This window comes from Pholis gunnellus (genome assembly GCF_910591455.1).
Source record: "Pholis gunnellus genome assembly, chromosome: 4".
In the NCBI taxonomy this organism is placed as follows: Eukaryota; Metazoa; Chordata; class Actinopteri; order Perciformes; family Pholidae; genus Pholis; species Pholis gunnellus.
Genome location: NC_136530.1, coordinates 3,605,081 through 3,626,175, shown reverse-complemented (window position 1 = coordinate 3,626,175; position 21,095 = coordinate 3,605,081). Strand labels below are relative to the sequence as shown.

General features: G+C 42.2%; 2 protein-coding genes across 2 annotated transcripts; both read left to right on the top strand.

The window, feature by feature from the left end:
* Nucleotides 1–63: 63 nt before the first annotated feature.
* plpp6 (phospholipid phosphatase 6) lies at nucleotides 64–6,078 on the top strand. The gene is made up of 2 exons (XM_079157659.1): nucleotides 64–859; nucleotides 2,174–6,078. Exons 1-2 carry the CDS (start codon nucleotides 352–354, stop codon nucleotides 2,539–2,541), a joined length of 876 nt encoding a protein of 291 aa, XP_079013785.1. The 5' UTR covers nucleotides 64–351; the 3' UTR covers nucleotides 2,542–6,078.
* A 1,478-nt stretch (nucleotides 6,079–7,556) lies between these two features.
* LOC306694811 (uncharacterized protein) lies at nucleotides 7,557–20,364 on the top strand (the record flags this gene model as incomplete). The annotated part of the gene is made up of 22 exons (XM_079157839.1): nucleotides 7,557–7,688; nucleotides 7,825–8,013; nucleotides 8,107–8,272; nucleotides 9,972–10,114; nucleotides 10,204–10,403; nucleotides 10,550–10,685; nucleotides 10,778–10,997; nucleotides 11,078–11,150; nucleotides 12,293–12,545; nucleotides 12,673–12,816; nucleotides 13,543–13,562; nucleotides 13,905–13,989; nucleotides 15,054–15,194; nucleotides 15,436–15,624; nucleotides 15,736–15,898; nucleotides 16,024–16,166; nucleotides 17,136–17,335; nucleotides 18,155–18,388; nucleotides 18,887–19,008; nucleotides 19,087–19,159; nucleotides 19,307–19,376; nucleotides 19,466–20,364. 22 exons carry the CDS (start codon nucleotides 7,557–7,559, stop codon nucleotides 19,820–19,822), a joined length of 3,453 nt encoding a protein of 1,150 aa, XP_079013965.1. The 3' UTR covers nucleotides 19,823–20,364.
* Between the last annotated feature and the right edge of the window lie 731 nt (nucleotides 20,365–21,095).

Below are 21,095 nucleotides of genomic sequence, written 5' to 3'. Positions count from 1 at the left end.
ACTTTATTAAAACAAAAATGACACTTAACAGTAGAACAAATAAATACAAAAAAATGTGAGCAGTATATTACTGTTATCGTGGATGTATAAAAGGGAAATGTTATAACAATAGAAGAGTCAGAAGAAACCGGTTACATAAAGAAAAACACAATTACCCAGGTAGCTTTGCGATTAGAACAACAAAGATGGCGATTCTGTTCAGTGTTTCCGGACGTGATAAGAATTGTGAAACGACCAACAGATGAATTAAAGGAGCAACAACCCGCACAGCACTGCAGACAACAGAGGATTTACCACTGCGGGTCAGCGACATCACACCTCACTACATACACCGGTGTATATACTAATAAAATGCCGTCTCCTAAAGCTAAAAACCCCGGTCGCGGCGGTGGAAGCCCGGTGCTCGGCAGCAGCTCCAACGGCCGCTACGAGTTCATGTCGCTAACGAAGCCGCTGAACCGGTCCTCTGCGCCGCCGCCGCTCCTCCTCCAGCGGCAGGGCTCCGACCCGACCACCGCCCGCCTCCGAGTCTCGGAGAGCCCCACTCGGCGCCGGGGCTCCAGCTCCTCCACGGGCTCGGCGAGCGGTCAGGGTCCGTCGCCGCCAGAAGAGGACGGTTTACGGCTCAACCCTTCCTTCGTCCGGGTGGCGCTCAGCTCGCTTCTCGCCATCGACCTGTGGATGTCCAAGCGGCTCGGGGTGTGCGCCTGCGAGGACTCGTCCTGGGGCAGCGTGCGGCCGTTGATGAAGCTGATAGAGATATCCGGACATGGCATCCCCTGGCTGGCTGGCACCGCCTACTGCCTGTACAAGAGCGACAGCGCTGCAGGACAAGAGGTCATGCTCAACCTTTTCATGGGTAAAAACACTTTGTGTTCATCTGTTGTCACTCTGTTATGCAAACAGGCTTCTAGGTACCGCTGAGGTGCAGTATTTCGGTCCCCCCCCCCCCAGCTCCTCCTCCTTCCTCCCTCCCATGCACACCTCTTCCATCAGAGCCCACATGTGATCCCACCTCCCATGACTATTTATATTAATTTTCTGACCCATTTTTCCTAAATGTTTTGGCAGGTTCTCACATGCACACCACGACATAGCAGAGTTTTGTTTTTGGGGCTGTAAGTTGGTTTGTAACAGTAATGCAGCTTTCTGTTTGCGTTGTGTCAGTTAACTGCCAGTAAAGGATACACAGTATATCTATAAGGAAATAAAACGCATGCTGCGTGCCAAAAACCCCCACTGTGCACACTTGTACATCAAGATTTGATTCTCTTGTTACAGGAAGAGGATTTGTGTGTCGCCCTATTTTCAGAGGTAGTTTTTCCAGTAACACAAGCCCACAATGAAGATATGAACCTTTGGCATGTGTTCCTCCTGTGCGTGGGTGAATTCATCTTTTATCTTTATAATAATATAATTGAAGTGGCAGGTAGAGGCAAGTCTGTCTCCATCATCTCACGCACGACGTGCAATTGTGCATGTGAACCAGTTAAGAGTTAAGAAAGTCCCTCCTCGTCATAAGAGTCTGAATAGAAGAAGTCACTGTTTCTTCAGCTAATAGCAGGCTGCAGATAAACGTCCAAGCCAGCTGCACAGTCTCATCATAACGCACCGCTTGTAACAGCAGCAGTTATTTAAAAGTTGAGTTGTTGTCAATAAAGTATACAATGTACCGTTGCGTATTCTTTTTGGTGAAATCCTTTAATTGGACTCCCGGCAGCAATTGGCTCGATGCCACCTGGCGGTTGCATGAATATTTCAGCACTGCAGACCTGGAGGACATAAAGCAACTGCTAATAAAACATCTCTCGATTCAAGACTCTGCCGAGGTGAAGACCAGCCTTTTTAAATACAATACAAGATAATCCTTTATTAGTCCCGCAGCGGGGACATTTACAAGATTACAGCAGCAAAGTGGATAAAGCAACAAGAGACAAAAAAAAAAAACAAGATCAAAAGAAGCAGAAAAGATGCAGATTTTAAAGCTTGGTTCTAAGCTAATAGGTGACATCATTCTGCGTTGTGCTGTATTAGGATACAAAGATAACAGCTGTTATTTAGAAGTATGAATCTTGACTGGCCTCATGATTTGATTGGATTACGATTGTCGATGGATCTCAGTGTTTCTCATCTTGTTAATGTGACTACATCTCCCCCCCTTCATCCCCTCCAGGCCTCCTGTTGGACCTGCTCCTGGTCACCATTGTGAAGGCACTGGTGCGTCGCCGTCGGCCAGCACACAACCGCATGGACATGTTTGCCACCTTTTCCGTGGACCGCTTCTCCTTCCCGTCAGGCCACGCGACCCGCGCCGCCATGTGTGGGCGGTTCCTGCTGGCTCACCTGGTGCTGGCCGCCCCGCTGAGGGTCCTGGTCCTGCTGTGGGCCATCCTGGTGGGGCTGAGCCGAGTGATGCTGGGCAGGCACAACGTGACTGACGTGATGTTTGGGTTCTGGATGGGCTACTGCCAGTATAACCTGGTAGAGATGTTGTGGATCTCGCCTCAAACCCTGCAAGGGCTGCTGGGACAGTTAGCTTAATGTCACGCATCGAAGGAGGACGAGACACGGCCGTTTAAATCTTGATTGTTAGAGCACCTGCACACCTTTTTGTCTTTTAGACGGATACATCACAGAAATTGTCTTTAGCCTGGAGAAGAGCGCTCCATCACACGCAGCTTTGTTCTGCTGTTATCTGACACTTACAGGCACGTTGAGTAGGATTTAAACATTTAAATTTGGCTCCTCCTCCGCGGCTCAACAAGGGTTACGGTGCTCGGATTCACTCTAGTTTTGGAACGAGCTTTGTCCACTTTGCGTTTAACCTCGCTATATTTGCAGACTCAAAGCTTCCTCTTATGAAGGCAAATCACTGTCAAAATCCGAGCGCGCAAATGAGATCCATGCGCGCGCGTATTTTACTTTGACGAGCGCTTTTATATCACTCCGCGAGCAAAATTCACTCTCGCGTGAGCAAAAGTCGCTCGAGAAGCTTAAACCTCGCGAACCTTCGCTCGCGAGACTTTATTCTGCTCGCTCGCGAGTAGTTTTTCTTTTTTGACAGTAAGTGGGCGGACCCAGTCTTCATTGTATCTCTACATCTAATTGGTTACAATGCTCGTCTTTGGATAAACCGGATATTCTTCGCTACGTTTTTCAAGAGTTTGAAGCTCAGAAAATGTCCCAAACTCGGCAAAATGAAAAGAAAAAAAGTACAGAGAGACCAACACACACTTCATAAGTAAGGATTAAGAGGGGTTCATTTTGCACGAGTCTACACATTGTTTTTAAGGAAAGCCCTACTCATTGTGCTTTAAATACAAAAGCCTTTCGGCCCTCATGTCTTGTCTGTCTGTAATATATAATACAGCACTTTGATTCAGAAAAGACCAGGAGAAACAAAACCACCTCACTCCCCCTGCTGGAAATGATTTAAACTTAAAGCATGCTTTTGTTGTTAGAAGAGTGCGGCTGGTTTTTTGTCCACATCCTACGATTGGTGGAGAACTTTGAGGAGTTTCAAGAATGTCGGTTTTCCGCGAGGAGAAACCTGCACAGCGTATAAAAGATCCAACTGTTTCCTCCTCACAGTTCCGCGTCTGTGCGACCGTCCAGGACGCTTTAGATTTACTGAATACTTTCACAACACAGAGCAGAGATTTAATTATTAATATGAATCTCTGCCTTTTGAAAAAAGGATTTTCATCAACCAAACTGTATTCAAGTTAATGCAGAAGCAAACAGCAATAAGTAGTAAACAAAATATGAAATACTATAAAAAAATAAATAGTATAACGGTAAAGCTAAATCCGTATCCGTTGCTGTTTGTACCAACAAACCCTGATGACATTCTTTGTTCAGAGGGTCAAAGTGTGCAGTAGCACCTGCTCACATTTTATAAAGCTATGTGGTGCACAGACAGTGGGCTCACAGTTTGTAAGGCCCCTCCTGTTACTGCTCTATGAAGCCAGCGATAAGAGGAGGGCCGAGCCCAGCTGTCCTCACCTGCCCTCTTTCTTCGGGACAATTTCTGAGCGCTGATCTTGATCGACGATTTCCACACGAAGCAGTTTACAGTTCATGCTCCTGTTTACCTCCATCTGCTGTCACAGAGAACTCACTGAACCTGTCTGTCCTCTTTGCGCGTCAGACGGGTTAGACTCCTTTAACTTTACTTTCAACAATTTACTCGTTGGCTGCCGTTCCTATTTCTTTGACTGCGTCACTGTTCTGTTAACAATCAACCAACGTTTGCCACGCATCGCAGATTCACTTACTGAACGGGACTGTCAAAAATGTTGCTTTAGTTGCTTTAGTACTTTTTTTAGATTTGCTATTATGCTAAAAGGAAAAACTATGGAGGCCTGTAAGTTTACATTACATGGTTCGGTCTCTACGGAAGCACCTGAGGGTCAAGTAAGAACAATTATTCTTGTGATTCTTTTTTTAAGTCTGATCTAACTGTTTTCCCTCCTGTGTTTATGACTTCTGCCAGGATAATCTTTCTAAGTTCCTTAAAAACATGAGCATGACATTTGTTTTAATCAGGATAAGCATTTGTTAGAGTAGATATGGGGCACTTTAAAATACGAGCGTATGGATCCTTTCGGGTGGTTTGCTATCAGCGTGCTAGAATTCTGCACCGTGAAAACACGACTGAACACACGTCTTTGCACGCACTGTAATAATTCTGGTCTCACAGACTCTGATAGACTAAGTTTATTCATGAAACCAGAATGTGTAACTACGCACGTCATGTCTCCTCTACCAACTCTGAACTATCACACGGCACTCTGGCTATATTTCTCCTGACTGTTTACATAATGTTTGACATTTTTCATAAAATTCTCAGTTAAAGATTCAGCAAGGCAATAATGTGTAGAGGAATTAACAGCCAAGTGATGCAGATCTTCCCACAGCTAATGTTTGATGGAGTGACCCGTTGCATCTTGATGTTCGGACACAAACGTGACTCTGTGGGTCAGTTAAGGCTCATTGTGTGTTCGGGGCACACACATACACGGTCTCTCAGAAGCGGCGCGTTTAAAGGTTATAGTTCGTTTGCACTCGCTGACCGCAGATTGAATGACGACTGCAAGATGTAACACAGACGAGGCTGTTGACCTGTACACAAGCCATTGGTCAGCACAGCATGTGGAACCTATTCTATTTTTGCTTATTTGCAAACGAAACGCAAAATTACAAGATTATTTTTATCTGATTGTTGAGCTGAATTGCTCTTATTTGTTTTCCCCCCCACAAAGGACTAAAGAGATTTAAAGAAAACCGTGTGCTGTGTTGACACAAACTCTCAGTCCACAGATTATTTAGTAAGTTGCTCAACAGCTGGCTCTGTCAACACGCCAGAAACCAGAACAAGTGTAGCCTAATTTATGTTTGTCTGTTATAATGTGTCTATTGATTAAGAATACGATGAGATATGTGGACAGAATAACTATCATAATTTCTCTCCCCCCCCCCTACTTCTGTTGAAATCTTAATATGCTGGACAGTCGAACTTTGAGACCAAATTATTATCATTTTTTTATGATTGATTCTTTGTTGTTGTTGTTCCATGTTGACGTTGACATGTTTACAGAATAGATTTTACACATGGAGCTCATCTGGTCGAGCAGACGCCACGCCACGTGTGCAGAGGCTCAGTCCTCGGCCCACTGCCCTTTGCTGCTTTTCTTCTCTCTCCCACTTTCTGGTCTTCAGCTGTACCATCGTAAACAATCCGAAAGAAAAAAGCTTCAGCACATTCCAAATGTCACCTGTTCACTTCACCTCATTCAGCTGTTCATTCATCTGTTCTTGCACATTGTCCAACACGAAGCCAGCTGTAATATATTTCACTGCGATCCGTTTTTGCCTGCTATATGTTATAAATGATATTGTGTGTTTCCTGTATAGACCTTATTCTTCATGTATGTAAATATGCCTGTACGGTTCTGTGATTACACTGTGTTATTTGATGTTCAGTAGATTTGAATGTTTTGCTCAATATTCCCAGAGGGGTTGTATTTGATTGATTTGATTGTAGTGATTTTTAATTAAATTGGGAACGAATCTGAATCTGTCTCATGTCTGTGGATCGATGCATAGATGTGTAATAACTGTTACTCATTGGCACACCTCCATGTGCTTGATTTATATCAGAGGTCTACATTGAACTTTAGTCAACATCAGTCCCACTGGATTGCCTTTTTATAGGGCAGGGTTAGAAGGAAAAAATAAAAGATCACACCGAACGTCTTTGGTCCGCCTCTATAAAAGGTTGTGCTGAGGTGGTGCTTGTCATTTGATTTCCACAAGAAACCAACACGCAAGGATCAAGGTAAAAAGGACACTTTTACTTCTAGTGTATCTTACTGCAGAATTCTGCTATTTATTTTAGTGCCGTTGTTGAGTAAGTTGGTCATATTTTAGTGAGATGTGTTGTGTGGCCCATTTATGTGCATATTATTACTATTATTGAACTGCAAAATGACTGAATCAAACAAAAAAGGTTGTTTTCTAAGTGCAAAATATATATTTTGTCTTTATTTTATTTGATACAATCAAAACACTGAATCTTTGCACATATTGCACCGCTTTGGCTTAGAACATTACAGCCCAAAGAAAGTTGTTTTAAAGTCTCATTGCTCTTCTTTCTACCTCTGGGAACCGAGAAAGGTTTGTGACAGAACCAGAGATCAGGGCTCGATAAGTCTGCATAAAGGCTCAGTAATATCACTTTATGCCGTAAGCAATCCTATAATATAATCTGATACCTTTTTTGTTCGACTGTTGTTGAAAGACTCACTGGAGTATTTTAAATGTGCTGGGAATGAGAATGAGCCTTACTACTGCAAGCACGAAAACACACGATTAAACTAGCTGCAGAATGTTTCAGATTTCACATTACATGCTCTAACCTGTGCAATGGAAAATATTCCTACACCCGCTTTGCGTGAGTCTTTTAATGCTGAAATAAATAATACCAAAACCCAAGTTGTCTTTTAAGTATTTATTCTCTGCGCAGAGAAAGTTCAATCATCACAACAGAATGCGTACAGTCTCAGTGAGGAAGAACCAAGAAAAAAGTGAACAAGCTTTCTTCATACAGAATGAGCAAATGTGGGGGCGCCGATGGCCAATGTTACAGACATTTTGGTCTAGACTGATGGGAACAACAATGAAAAACAAACGGCCAGCAACCCAAACAAGCGGCCCAAAGGCCTTGGTGGCGCTGGAACATTGTCATACAACACAGTCAGTTATCTTTGTGAACAGGCAAAGGAGAACTCTTCTTTTGCACAACAGAGACACGGTGAAGTTCAACAAAGTTCAGAACAAAATGACTTATGCATAAATACAATATACTGAGTAGAAATATATACTAAGTAAGTTAAAAATTACCGTTACACCTGTTTAATAACCAGTGGAATGTACATCGTCTCATCAGTGAACTGTCTCGTACGACAGTGGGTGGGAATGAAAGTCTGATGAAAAAAATATATATATACATATATAATATATATATTTGTCCCTTTCCTTCGTGCAGCTCCATCATGGTGCACAGAGTGGCGGTGATCGGGGCAGGCCCCTCTGGTCTGTCCAGCATGAAGGCCTGTCTAGATGAGGGCATGCTGCCAACCTGCTTTGAAAGCAGCGATGACATGGGTGGACTGTGGAAGTTCAAGGCAAGTTGATACTGGGAAAAAAAAAATTGTTTATGCGCCCAAGCAAATCAAGTCAAGTACAGGGTGAGAAAAATAAATTAAATTGCTGCCATATATAAAAAATGTTTTTCTGCCTTTTTAACGCCTGTTTCTGCAGGAAGTGTCAGAGCCAGACAGGGCCAGCATCTACCGTTCCCTCACCATTAACATCTCCAAGGAGATGATGTCCTACAGTGACTTCCCCATCCCTGCAGATTACCCCAACTACATGCACCACTCCAAAATCCTGCAATACTTCAGGATGTATGCAGAACACTATAAACTGCTGCAACACATTCGCTTCCAGGTAACAAGATGCAAAAGATGGAGAAAGGAGTATGCGGTTCATCCAATATTTTCTGACAAACTAATCTGCGTTTGTTTTTTATGTATATTTCAGACCTCAGTGCAGAATATTAAACAAAGACCGGACTTTTCTCGCAGTGGTCAGTGGGAAGTGGTGACACAGAGTAGAGACGGACAGCAGGAGAAGCATGTCTTTGATGCAGTTATCTGCTGCTCTGGTCACTACACCTACCCTAACCTGCCGCTCAAAGACTTCCCAGGTAAAGAGAGGTTGTCCATCATTGGAGGTTCATGTTGTTTCTTGCTGTTGGCACCTTTATTTACTCGGTGGTGGTGCTCTCGCAAACCACAGTCTGATCTGCGGGTCACTTTCCCCACACAGATTAATCCTGTGGGGGATCAAACCGACGACCTTCCGGTCACAGCTAGCCTCTCTTACCTTTAGGCCTTTCAGTGGCGTAAAGTAATCACGACGGGCCCCGATGCACGCTAGTTATGAAGCACACACACACACTAACTGTATGTCATTATGTTATGTGATCAGATAGAGACATCCACATATATATTACCCAACAATTATCATTGCACATATATATACGACAAAAATACCAAAGAAAATTAATAAATAGTTTAATTACATTTTTTTGTTGTTGATTCATAATTTGTATAGTTTATCTATCTAATTGTTATGGATTGCTACTGACTAATTTACCCCGAAAAATTAAAACCAAGACGGAGATGGGTTTGCCTTTTTGAGGGCATTCTATACGACAAATAGCCCCCTAATTAAATTAATGTTTTCATCTGAATTACTCACAAGAGCCATTCTTTGCCCAACACATTGTTGAAAGGCCGGCTCTCTCTACAAGCACACCCACCCAATTGATCCAAGTGCAACGAGTTGGTTCTGTCAGCGTACTTCAAAAGAGGGGTGTAACATGAATGGGGTGTAACTTGAAGTTGCAGCTGGGACTGGCTTGTTAGCTAGCTAGCTAGCTGATTACACCATGCTTTCATGCTACACTGTTTACAAAATGAGCTGGACCAAGTTGTTACTCATCTGGCGATGTCAGCGTGCTTACCTCCCTATTACAAGAGTGTGTGGATAAAGCATTAATTTGTTCAAATTTACTCATTTAGGTCTTGGCTAGCTAGCTTGCTAGCTTGCTAATCCTAGCACGCTTTCATGCTACAGTTACAGAACATAAAAAGCCCCACATGAACTGCTGGGCTTGGTCTACTGTACTTTAACATTCAGCCGGACGTTACTGTTTTAACTTACGGCCATGATGGCCGTTACCCTTTCAATTAGCTTATGTTAGTCACTAGAGCTAATGCTCATCGATAGAGTCATCATGGTTAGGTAGCTAAGTGCTGTAAAGGGTCTGTTATAGCAACAAAATACAGTATAAACTCTTTGTTTGAATTTGAGAATTCATGGGATATGTGTATGCTAACGGTTTTACTCCACGGGGACGTTGGTTTGATTGGGAGAGTTCGTTGGGGACAAAAATCACATGCCTCCAGATCAGCCAACAGCTAAATGTATTTGCAATAGCCACATTTCAACCACTAGAGGGCATGCTATTAATTTATAACACAGTATGTAAGATTCAACTACTTTGCACTCAGATGTCAAAGTTTTGACCTGAATCCATCAAAAACACTACTAAATACTAACATACATTGGTTTTCAGGTGAAAAAAGTGACATAGCATCACGTGTCTGTAACAATAACTCACAACACACGCACAACTGTCCCCTTATTAAAAGTCCTGTTTGTTTGACTCATCCACCACCAGTCCACCATGTTATGCATGTCCGTTGTTCTTATAGTGTCTATTAAGAACGCAGATGGGTTTATATTGGAATTAGTTGTAAGCCCGGTCCGTCTCATAGCAAAAAAATAGAGAAATAGAGAAACACAACATATGAAGCAATCATTCTGCTGTTTTGCAGGGATTGAGACATTTGAAGGGAAATACTCCCACAGCTGGGACTACAAGGGGCCCGAGGACATGCACGGGAAAAGAGTGGTGGTCATCGGCATCGGTAACTCAGGAAGCGACATCGCCGTGGAGAGCAGCAGAGTGGCAGAGCAGGTTGGGGAGTCTTCTTATTGCTCTTTTCTCTCTCCTTCTTTAACATAATTCACGAATGTTGATGCCGTACTGTTGCTCTCGTTCTGCAGGTGTATTTGAGCACTCGTCGTGGTGCTTGGATCATCCGCCAGGTTTCTGACAATGGCCTACCCGTTGACATGAAGTACAACACGCGCTTTGTCCACATCGTCTTCCAGCTGTTGCCTATCAGAGTCCTTAACTGGCTCGGCGAGAAGAAACTCAACGCCATGTATGACCACACCATGTATGCCCTCAAACCCAAACACAGGTAGGTGCTGTAGGGACCACACAAAGTGTGCAGGCAATAAACAACTTGCATAATGAAGAAAAATGTGTTGAATCTGTGGATGTACAATACTTATTTGACCGTAACTACCTTGTTCTCCATTCTTCTTTCTTCTGCTGCCCCCTCAGACTCTTCAGTCAGATCCCAGTGATCAACGATGATCTGCCTTTTAAGCTTCTGTCCGGGTCGGTCATCCTCAAACCAAACGTGAAGGAGATCCGTGGCTCCACCGTGGTGTTTGAGGATGGCAGCGCTGTGGAAAACGTTCGAGAACTTTGTTTCCGACAATACTGTCTTTTCTTTTTATGCCCAGCACAATTTAAGCTTATCTCTAACTCATCCTCTCCTCATTACAGGTGGATAAAATCGTGTTCGCCACAGGTTACAACTACGGTTTTCCTTACATGCCGAGCAGTGCTGTGTACAAGTCTGGGCACCGTGTGGGTTTGTACAAGCACATCTTTCCTCCCAACCTGGAGCATCCCACTCTGGCTGTCGTGGGTTTCATCCATGCCCTCGGAGCCATCATGGCCCAGGCTGAAATGCAGGCTCGCTGGGTTGCACTTGTCTTCAAAGGTGAGGCGGCGTGTCCAGTTTCTAATCTGCCACTAGTCTTTCCAAGTAGTCTTTACCTCAGTCTGTCTTTTGCTCTTCAGGACATAAAAAGCTGCCTTCAAACCAGGCCATGATCAAGGCTGTTGACAAGGACACCAAGGACATGGAGAACAAGTAAAACTTCCAGTATTCCTTTGCCTCACGACTTGTTGCAAACAACATTGTCCCCATTGTCCCTTCCTCTGTTTTATATTAATGGGTAAATGACATAGCATACAGGGAGTTAATAAAATAAAGTTGACGAGAGCTGAGTTGTGGGTAAAAAGAAGTAGCCTGAAAGACATTAAAAGGCTCCTTTTGAGTTGCAGAGTGGGGGGATAATTGGTCATTAGGAGTGAATGTTGTCTGTCTGCGGACTGCAGCAGAGGGGCACAGCTTGAAACAGAGGGCGTAACTTGAAGTTGCAGCTTCAGCTAGCTAGTTTGCTAGCTAGCTATCTTATTGCACCATGATTTCATGCCCCACTGTTTACAGAAAGTTGTTACTCATATAAAACAGCAACGTGACTTCTTGTGTGTGGATGAAACATTCAGTTGTTAAATATTGTGATTTCAAGGCTCTAGCGAGCTACAATGTCGGCGAAGCGTGTCAGCGATGGAGAGAAAATGTGGCTAATAGTTTAGCTCCTCAGCCATCACGGCTGAGCTCAACGCTCACGCAGAAAGCTTGAGAGCAATGTTTACCTGTCCTACCAGATGGTATTAACTTTAGCCATTACAAAAAACAAGCAAACAAAACTTTTAAGCCAGCGTTAACTAAGATTGCATACTTTGCATGATGTCTTTCCAAACAGATTCCCCGATGTCATTTTGGAGTTTTCCATCAATTATTCCTCATATAAATTTTTCAATTACTCCTGTTGCAATCTATCAGTACATGTTTGACAGTTCCAGTGCAAGCGTATAGTACAGTGCTTCTCTGTCGCACATAAACAGAGTAAAACATTATCGCAAAAATTACGAAGAGTTCAAACATTAGAAAAAGAACGATCTGATGAATTAAAACCGCTGCACGTAAATAGAGAACTAAAAATAAATAAAAGAATGTATAAATATGTTGTCATGTGCAGAAAATAGTTTACCTACAGTTAGAAACAGATGAAAGCCAGAAGGCCCTCAGAGGGTCATCATTTCGAATTAGGCGTGACTTGAAGTAAGTCTTGCAGGTGGCAGACTGATACAATTGCTATGAACGGCTGCAAATTGTTGTACTTTGAACCTGTTTAAGCAACTTGCAAATGTCGGATGCATCCACAGCTACATTGTGTCGAAGCTGACGCCGCTGCAGGTGGACTTTGTTTCCTACATGGATGACATATCGGGAGAGATTGGGGCGCGGCCAAGTCTCCTCTGGCTCTTCTTCACAGACTACCCGCTGTTTAAGAGGGTTCTGTGGGGACCCGTCACATCCTACCAGTACCGCTTGAGGGGACCAGGGAAATGGGAGGGAGCCCGCAGAGCAATCTTCACCCAGTTTGACCGCATGTTCCAGCCCTTAAAAACAAGAAAGGTCAGAAACGTTTCTTCAACATTCTGTGAGCTTTATGTGAAATTAAATAACTCTATAATGACCCTGTCCCTGAGTCACAACCCTGAGTCAAACCTCAATGTAACTTTTTCTCTCCCATCTTGTCCAGATGGAGGCAGAAGAGGCCTCCGTCGCTGGCCGCCTGATTAAGCTGAGCCTGACCCTCGCGGCTGGAGGAGCTGCCGTCTACTACGTCCACTTGCGCAACCCGACCACCATCCCCACCCTGCTGTCCAACCTCCGTCCACAAACAGTCTGAACGTGTTGCAATGATCAGACGATGTGAAGCTCGCAAATCAAATACTCTATCTACTGATTCTAGATCCCTTTATAGAAATCCTGTTCAGGATGTGATTGAATGCTGATATGGGTCACTGTCTGAGCTGCTGAGTAATGCTAGAGGTCTTAATGTAGCCATATGTTTTCATAAATGCCTTAACATTCCCTTATAAGTGATATAGATATGCAATTTTTTACAATTATCAAAATATGTTTTAGAGGAAATGTATAAATCCTGGTTTACATTGTGTGTCAACACAATAAAACACAAATAAAATCCCTTCTTTGCAGTATCAAAATCAACATTGACTTAAAGTATAAGAGAGGATCCACATATCAAACACATACTTTCATCAACCTGCACACCATTACAGTACTTTTACCCACACTACATTGGAACTTAAAGGGACAGTTCACCCCAGATTGAAAAATACTTATTTAGGATTGGTTGAATCAACGAGGGTAAAATAAAATACACAAACTTGAAATCAAAGCGGCTCATTGGAGTTCAGCCATAACTAGTTTGATTATATACACCTGTGCTTTTCCTACTGTGACTTTCATGGTCTGGGATTATTTTTTGTTTGGTTCACTTCCTGTCTTTGCGTGTTTTCTCTCCTGTTTTTTGCCACACCTGTGTTTCATTAGGTCATTAGTCCCTTGTGTATTTAGTCGTAGTGCTCCCCTGTCTTTGTTTTAGAAAGTCCAGCCTGTTACAGAGTTAGTTTCCTAGTGTTTTGTGTTCTGGTTTGTTCTTCTTTTTAGAGTCTGAGTTAGTTGTTTGCCCTGAAATCATTTAACACTTGCTGCCTCTTCATTAGTGTCTTTCCTGCGTTTGGATCCAAACCTGCCAGTTCTGAGTGTGATAGTGAAAAGTCAAAATATCTGCTGTGAGGGGAAAAGTTAACCATTGACATGCACATCAAACCCCGTTAAAGAGTAAACGGCTTAAGAAAGTAAATAACATTTTCCCTCACCAAACATTTCCAGGACAGCAAACTGGGTTAAAGTTATGGATCATTAAGTCATAGGTCCTCCCTTCCCCCTGCAACACGGTTCAAGAAACGACAGCTCAGCTCATGTGAGCTCATGCTGTTTGGCATTTGATCGGAGCTGCACAAGACTTGAAATCGGCGCACTGGAGAAGGTGAGAGCAATCTGTTAGACTTCAACAATAAAAGTAGCCTATTTTAATCAACATAACAATAAAGAGCTCTACTTTGTGTTCCGGCAGTGTTCAGCAATGCCAAAAATGTCTCTCTTGAATTGCGCAATACACATTCTGTAAATGTAATCTGATCAACTTCCTCAAACAAAGTGTTTTAAACTACTTAATGATATGATGTGCTTGATCATTGCTGTTCTTTAATAACTTACCTGTTCTTCTAAAGTTACAAGTGCTTGACATGTAGCTTTGCTTCGCTGTGTGCTAGAGCATAAAAGTAGTCTCACACTTGCATGCTGCTGTAGTGTTGTTTTGAACGTTCAGTTTGTTCAAATGCTCCTTCAGTTCAGTTCTACTCTTGAGTGGCGTCTTAATAAAGTAGGAGTCTCTTTTGAGCTTTGCTTTGCAGCAAAATCTAATATAAAATAAGAGGCACTGCTGGAAAGATGATCACATATGATAATATTTTATGATACTGAGATAATATTTACAGAGTTAAAAATAATTGTAGTAATTGTATGTCATAAAACTGGTGGTAATCTAGCCTCATTAGACAAGGTCAATAATCATTACCAGTCACATGACTGTTACATCTGGGCGGGACTCTAGAACACGTTTAGCTATCAGCAGCTTCTCCAACACAATGTCTGAAAAACTACTGGATGGATTTCCATGAAATCTTGTACGAGCGTTCGTGTTCCCCACAGGATGAACCTTGTTTCATTTAGCTTGATATTGAGTGAAATATCTTAACTATTGGAAGGATTGCTGTGGAATTTGCTGTGGATATTCAAGGTCCCTCGATAGGAAAATGATCCTTTGACTTTTCTTTATGCTCCACCAGCAGGTCTGTTTTTTTTAGTTTTCATGTATTCTGGAAACTAGCTAGACATCTACTTGATGGATTAGCAAAAACATTTTGAGCTGACATTCATGGGTCTATCCTAGTCAGCGATGTCACTTTAGGCAGTTTGAGCACCATCCTGGGGTCCGGCATCCAGTTCTTGCCGGATTTTGGCTGATTGCTATTAGTCTTGTTTTCTCAGTGCTCAGCAATGGTCCGACGTGTGGCAGTTATTGGAGCAGGCAATTCTGGTCTGACTTGTATCAAGACATGTGTTGAAGAAGGACTAGAGCCGGTCTGCTTTGAAAGCAGTGATGACATTGGCGGCCTGTGGAAATTTAAGGTGAGTGAGGCCACAGTTTAAAACAAGTATCCCACATATTAACCCTGTTGCCCGTTCAGGATTTGTCTTATGATGATGAATGGCCAACGAGCTTTCCACCACATCTAGAACAAGTCTAGCATTTATTGTATATGAACAAAGATTGTGTAGCTTTTGATTATCAAGACTTTTGATTAAAAACTGAAAAATCCATATCCGAGTGATTTTATTTTTTTTATTTCTATGCTTGGTTTTCCTTCAGGAGTCGCCTGAGCCAGCGCGATCCAGCATCTATCGCTCCTTAGTGGCCAACACCTCCAAAGAGATGATGTGCTTCAGTGATTTTCCCATGCCTGCAGACTATCCCAACTACATGCACAACTCCCAGCTGCTGCAGTACTTCAGGCTCTACGCTGATCACTTTGACCTGCTCAGATACATTCGTTTCCAGGTCGTCAAGCCACGAGCGTCTCTGTCTTTTCACAGGTTTTTACAACGTATTGTGTAAAGTCAAACTTTTTTAACGCATGTGTTTGTGTGAATTTGAACACTTGTGCTTCAGACCACAGTGAGGAGTGTTACACAGAGGCCAGATTTCTCTGAGTCCGGTCAGTGGGACATAGTGACCAAGAACGGGGATGGAGAGGAGAGACACGTGTTTGATGCCGTCATGGTGTGCACAGGCCAGTACACCCAACCAGCCTTACCCCTATCAGACTTTCAAGGTCAGTAAACTAATGGATAACACTTTTCAAGTGAGGAAAGTGGGTGGATTTACTTGACATCTGTACATTCTTGCAAGGACCTCTTGCAATTGCTTTGATCCGTTGCAACATCTGCATCTCTCCAGGATACGAGACTTTTACTGGAAGGTGTCTTCACAGCTTGCAATATAGAGACACAGATGCCCGCAGAGGACAGAGGGTGGTGGTGGTTGGCCTGGGCAATTCTGGAGGAGATATTGCAGTGGAGATCAGTCGATCTGCAGAGAAGGTAAGCTTTCCGTGAGGACGGTCGCCACAGACATTAGCTGATATAGAATCGTGATAAGGAAACGTTTGGAAAAACCTGCCACTCGCTACCCTCGGAGATGTGGAAAGCATAAATCACACTTAAGAAATATGAAGACGTTTTTTTGCCAGTTGACCGTAGACAGATGAAAACAATAGGCCTTGTGCAAGAAGCGATACAAAAACAGATTTCCTCTATTTTGTTTGCATCCAATCCGATTTGTTCATATTTGGTTAGTACCCGTTGGTTTCTGGGATTCACCGATGTTTTCTTATTTCTGCTCTTGTCTTAGATAAGAGAACAGTTTACGAGTGGTGTAGAAAAAAAACACATGTTTTTCTAGTTATTAATAAAAAGTTTATAATTTGAAGAACATAAAAAAAATGCATGGATATCATATAATCAAATTCAGATTGTAATGTTTTATAATGGTTGGATTATTAAATTCATGGGCAATTAAGACTTTAAGAAGTCTGGGCTGTGGATGATTCATGATTTACATACTGCTCTACATTGCTTTTTTATTTTCCTGTAATGCCAGTTCTGGCGCTCTGGAAAATCACGTTTAATTGAAGTTTATTTAACAGAACCTCAATTTCTCTACTACTGAAGTTCTTCTGCTTCCAGCCCTTTTTTGGTGGCATCTCTCCAATTCTTGGGCAACAACACCTGCCCTAATATAGTATCTAGAGGGCTAATTACATCTAATAATAATCAGCCACATGCCTCAAATGTGTGATAAAGTGGGATTCATTATTCAGCTGAACTTTGAGAGCAGATTTGGTTGGCTGAGAACATTTTGTGCATCCGGAGTTGACTTCTCTTTTTCTTTTAAGAAAAAATGTAAGATACTGTTGCTGCATGAGGCCCTCTGTGTATTATACAGCTCGTATTGCACCAAGAGAATATAGTACATCTATTCACATCCCTTCTTTTTACTCTCTCTGACAGACATTTCTCAGCACAAGGCAGGGGTCCTGGGTGATGGGCAGGATGTCAAGTAATGGTCTTCCCTTGGACATGATCGTTATCACCAGACTCAACCACATCCTCATGCTGCTTCTTCCCATGTCTCTGGTTAACTGGGCAGAAGAGAGAGCACTCAACCAAAAATATGACCACAGACTGTACGGCCTGAAGCCCAAACACAGGTGACACATTTTTTTTACCTTTGTCCCTTTCTGCCTCGGGATCCCAGAGCAGTTAATACAAAAGTGAAAGTGACATAATGGGCCTCATGCAGCAAATTCCTCTATAGATTTCCCCTTCATTTTCTGTTGAGAGAAGCCAAAGATGCCCTCACCCAGGTATGCCTAATGCTGAATCCCCCTTGTTTATTATTATCAAAGATAAAGCCTCCAAAAGACTATATAAGGGCAGGTATTGTGCCGTGTGCAAATATAGTGGCACATGATTTGGGGAGATGCCACCAAGAAATGCACTTGCACAATGAATTTGAGCAGATGGACCGATTTTAGCCCACAAATTTGATAAAATTAACAATTATGTCTGAAGTCAGCAGGCAGTCGATGGCAATATAAAACGGGCAATAAAAGGTGTTTTGCGAAAGTGTGAGTAACCGCAACCACAAGAGGTCCTTGAGATTAGCCGTGGACAGACGCAGAGGTGCACACACACCACCGATCCTCCTGGCAGAGATAATGGTCAAAATAATAATTGCATGCATTTCATTATGTTTGTCATATTTAACATATTAAACTAGTGCGTTGGACACGTAATGTATGGGCTGTGGAAAAAAAAGATGCATATTTTTGTAATCTTGGTAAGAGTGCTCTCCCACTTAATCTCACCTAAAAGAAGAGCAAAAAGTTGTTGACTCCCAGAAATCAGTGAGTAAAAATATAACAAAGTAAAAACAAATTTAGGATATGAACAAAAATAAGAAAATGTGTTTTTATATTTCACTTCCAATCTTTGTATTGACTCCAATCATTTCCTTTCTCTTTCAGACTTTTTGAGAGGAGGCCTGTGATCAATGATGACCTTCCTGGTCGAATCCTTCAGGGGGCGGTAGTAATGAAACCCGACGTGAAACGATTCACGGACTCTGGAGTTGTGTTTGAAGATGGCACTGTGGAGGAGAACATCGACGCCGTGGTCTTCTGTACAGGTTACAATAGAAACTTCCCATTCCTGCCTTCATCGCTATCTGAGGGGCCTCACAAAGCGCTCACATTGTACAAGTGAGTAAACGGTGGAGTTTTGTAGATCTATTACTGATTTTAGTTTTGTGAAGAAGGTAGAATTGAAACTCCATATTATGCAATAAAAAAAAAGATTTACTGATGTAAAGGTGACATACTTGAGTTAGATGAGAAGATGGAGCGTCCAACTTAACAACCTTTTCCCCAAATCTATTCTATTAATCTTTTTTTAAATGCCTTTTTGAATACACTTTAACAAATACACATATAAATTCAGTATTTTGATCAATACAAAATTGCATTACATTTTAAAATTACATTTTATAAATGTTTTAATGAAGCCAAAATTAACCCTAACCCGATAATAACTCATTTAATTAATAGGTCTGACACAACAAGAGAATGGAGCTTACAAGCATTTTGCCTATTCTGAGTGACTCATTATTTTTCGGTCTTGCTTATGTCAATTCATGTTATATATTGGAATGTGATATCATCATCTTGAAGGATCAACACTGGCTTTTTTTAAAATTTCAGGACAATGTTTCCTCCTTCTCTATCACAACCCACACTGGCCGTCTTGGGTGTTTTCCAGACAAAAGGACCAATCATGCCCATAGTAGAAATGCAGGCGCGCTGGGCTGTGAAGGTCTTTGCCGGTAAACAGCTTTAAATGTACACAAACTCTCAGTGCTAAGAAGCAAAATGTGTCAATTTGTTGCGTTTTATCTCTAAAGGTTTGAGCCGTCTGCCACCTGAGGAGAGAATGCTGGAGGTCATTGAGTGTGAGAGGAAGAGAAACATGAAAAGGTAGACGTCATCTTCACACTGATGTCCGTTCCACGCTGCCATCATTCAGGCTGGTTTCTGTAGAAAGTAGAATTTTGATTTAATTATGTTTTGACTTTTCAAAGACTCACATGTTTTTACATACATGTACTTACATGTTTTCCTCAGCTGTCCTTGCCCACAAAAGGCGGCTTTCGAGGTAGAGTACATCCCGTACCTGGATTTCATGGCTGAGGAGGTCAGTTCAGTTCAGCTCTATATAAACTTGTGTTACCATTTGGACTGTATTTGTGAGACACAATCTTCATGACAGATTTCCAATCACAGGTCGGGGTGCGACCTAACTTCCTGAGACTACTACTGAGAGATCCTGTGCTCTGGGTCAGGGTCTTCTTCGGTCCCTGCACGCCTTATCAGTATCGTCTCACGGGGCCCGGACAGTGGGCCGGAGCCCGCCGGGCCATCCTCACTCAGTGGGAGCGGGTGGCTCAGCCGTTCAGGACCAGGGTGGTACCAGAACCGGAGAGCCGACCTTCTGTGCTCTTTTCACCCTGGCTGCTCATATTCGCAGGAACTGTTACCATTGCTGTCGTTCTGTCGAAAAATGACGTTCCTCCAGTGCTGCAGGGTGTAGCTCAGGTTCTGGACAAGGGCAAGATTTTCCTGAGGGTCTTCACTGGTTAACCACAAGAACATGATGAAATCTAGGTCCAGCTTGTGACATAGAATCCAAAAGCAACCGCTGCTAGTACAGACAACAAGGTCAGTAACACCTGTAATCAGTTGTCCATTGTTAAACGTAACAAAACACATGTGTTTATAAATGGAAACGTAGTATTGTGGACATGGCCTCAGGCTTTGACAAAAAATAACATGGAAATAAATACCGGTTATTTGTATTTTATTTTTTGCACAGTGGACAATCTTTCAAAAGGAACACCTCTTATCTTGGGGTTTGAGGTGATACTGTGTCACCGAAAATAAAAACTGTTTTAATATTTTGTCAACTAAAATGTGCGTCACATCCTATTACGGCGCTGTCGAGCGCTTTTCCCTGCAGGTGGCTAATCTTGATTTGCATTTTTATCAATGGATAAATCCAAAATAAGAAAAGTCACAAGTCAAAAGAGCGATTCCTCAACTGATGCAGCAAACTCTCCTCTTCATAAGAGTGTGATATTGTTCTAACAGGTAAAATAGCAATAAAATGTCATGAGTTGTCTTTATTCTTGTTCTATATTTTCATAAATACAACAAACTATAGTTTTTGTGTGTGTGTGTGTGTGTGTATATATGTATATGTATGTATATATATATATATATATATATATATATATATATATATATATATATATATATATAATATATTTGCGGCTCCAGACGAATTGTATTAGGTGGGAAATAGGGCAGAATGGCTCTTTGGGTAGTAAAAGTTGCCGACCCCTGGTCTAACACAATATATAATAGGTACAATTCAAATACTTTGTACTAACTGTTGTGTAAAATCGAATAATGTTGTAACAAATGTCAAAAACTGTATCATAGGAAAACCTGCTATATTACGCTCACATGCACAGGACTGAATGGGTTAAAATAGACGTAACACCCTAATAGGAAATGACAGCCACAGCTACACTTCTACTGTAAATGAATTACATTATGTAAGAGGAAGGGCCTGCCTACATAGCCTGCAAAAGAGGGTGGGGGCCTCCTGGTCCCCCTGTAGAAAGTGCTATACAAAAGGCACACACGCTTTGCTTCAGCGTGCTTCCAGCATGTAAACTTGTACTAACTTGATTGTGGAAATAAAGACACTTGCTTTACCATAGTATTGGAAGGAACTTAGAACGAGAGTTTCCTCGCTTTCTTTCCTTCTCCCCATTCGTCGTACCAGGTGAGTGTGAAATCTAATTTAGACTCATGATTGGTCAAAACCTTATAAAACGTCTCTAAAGAA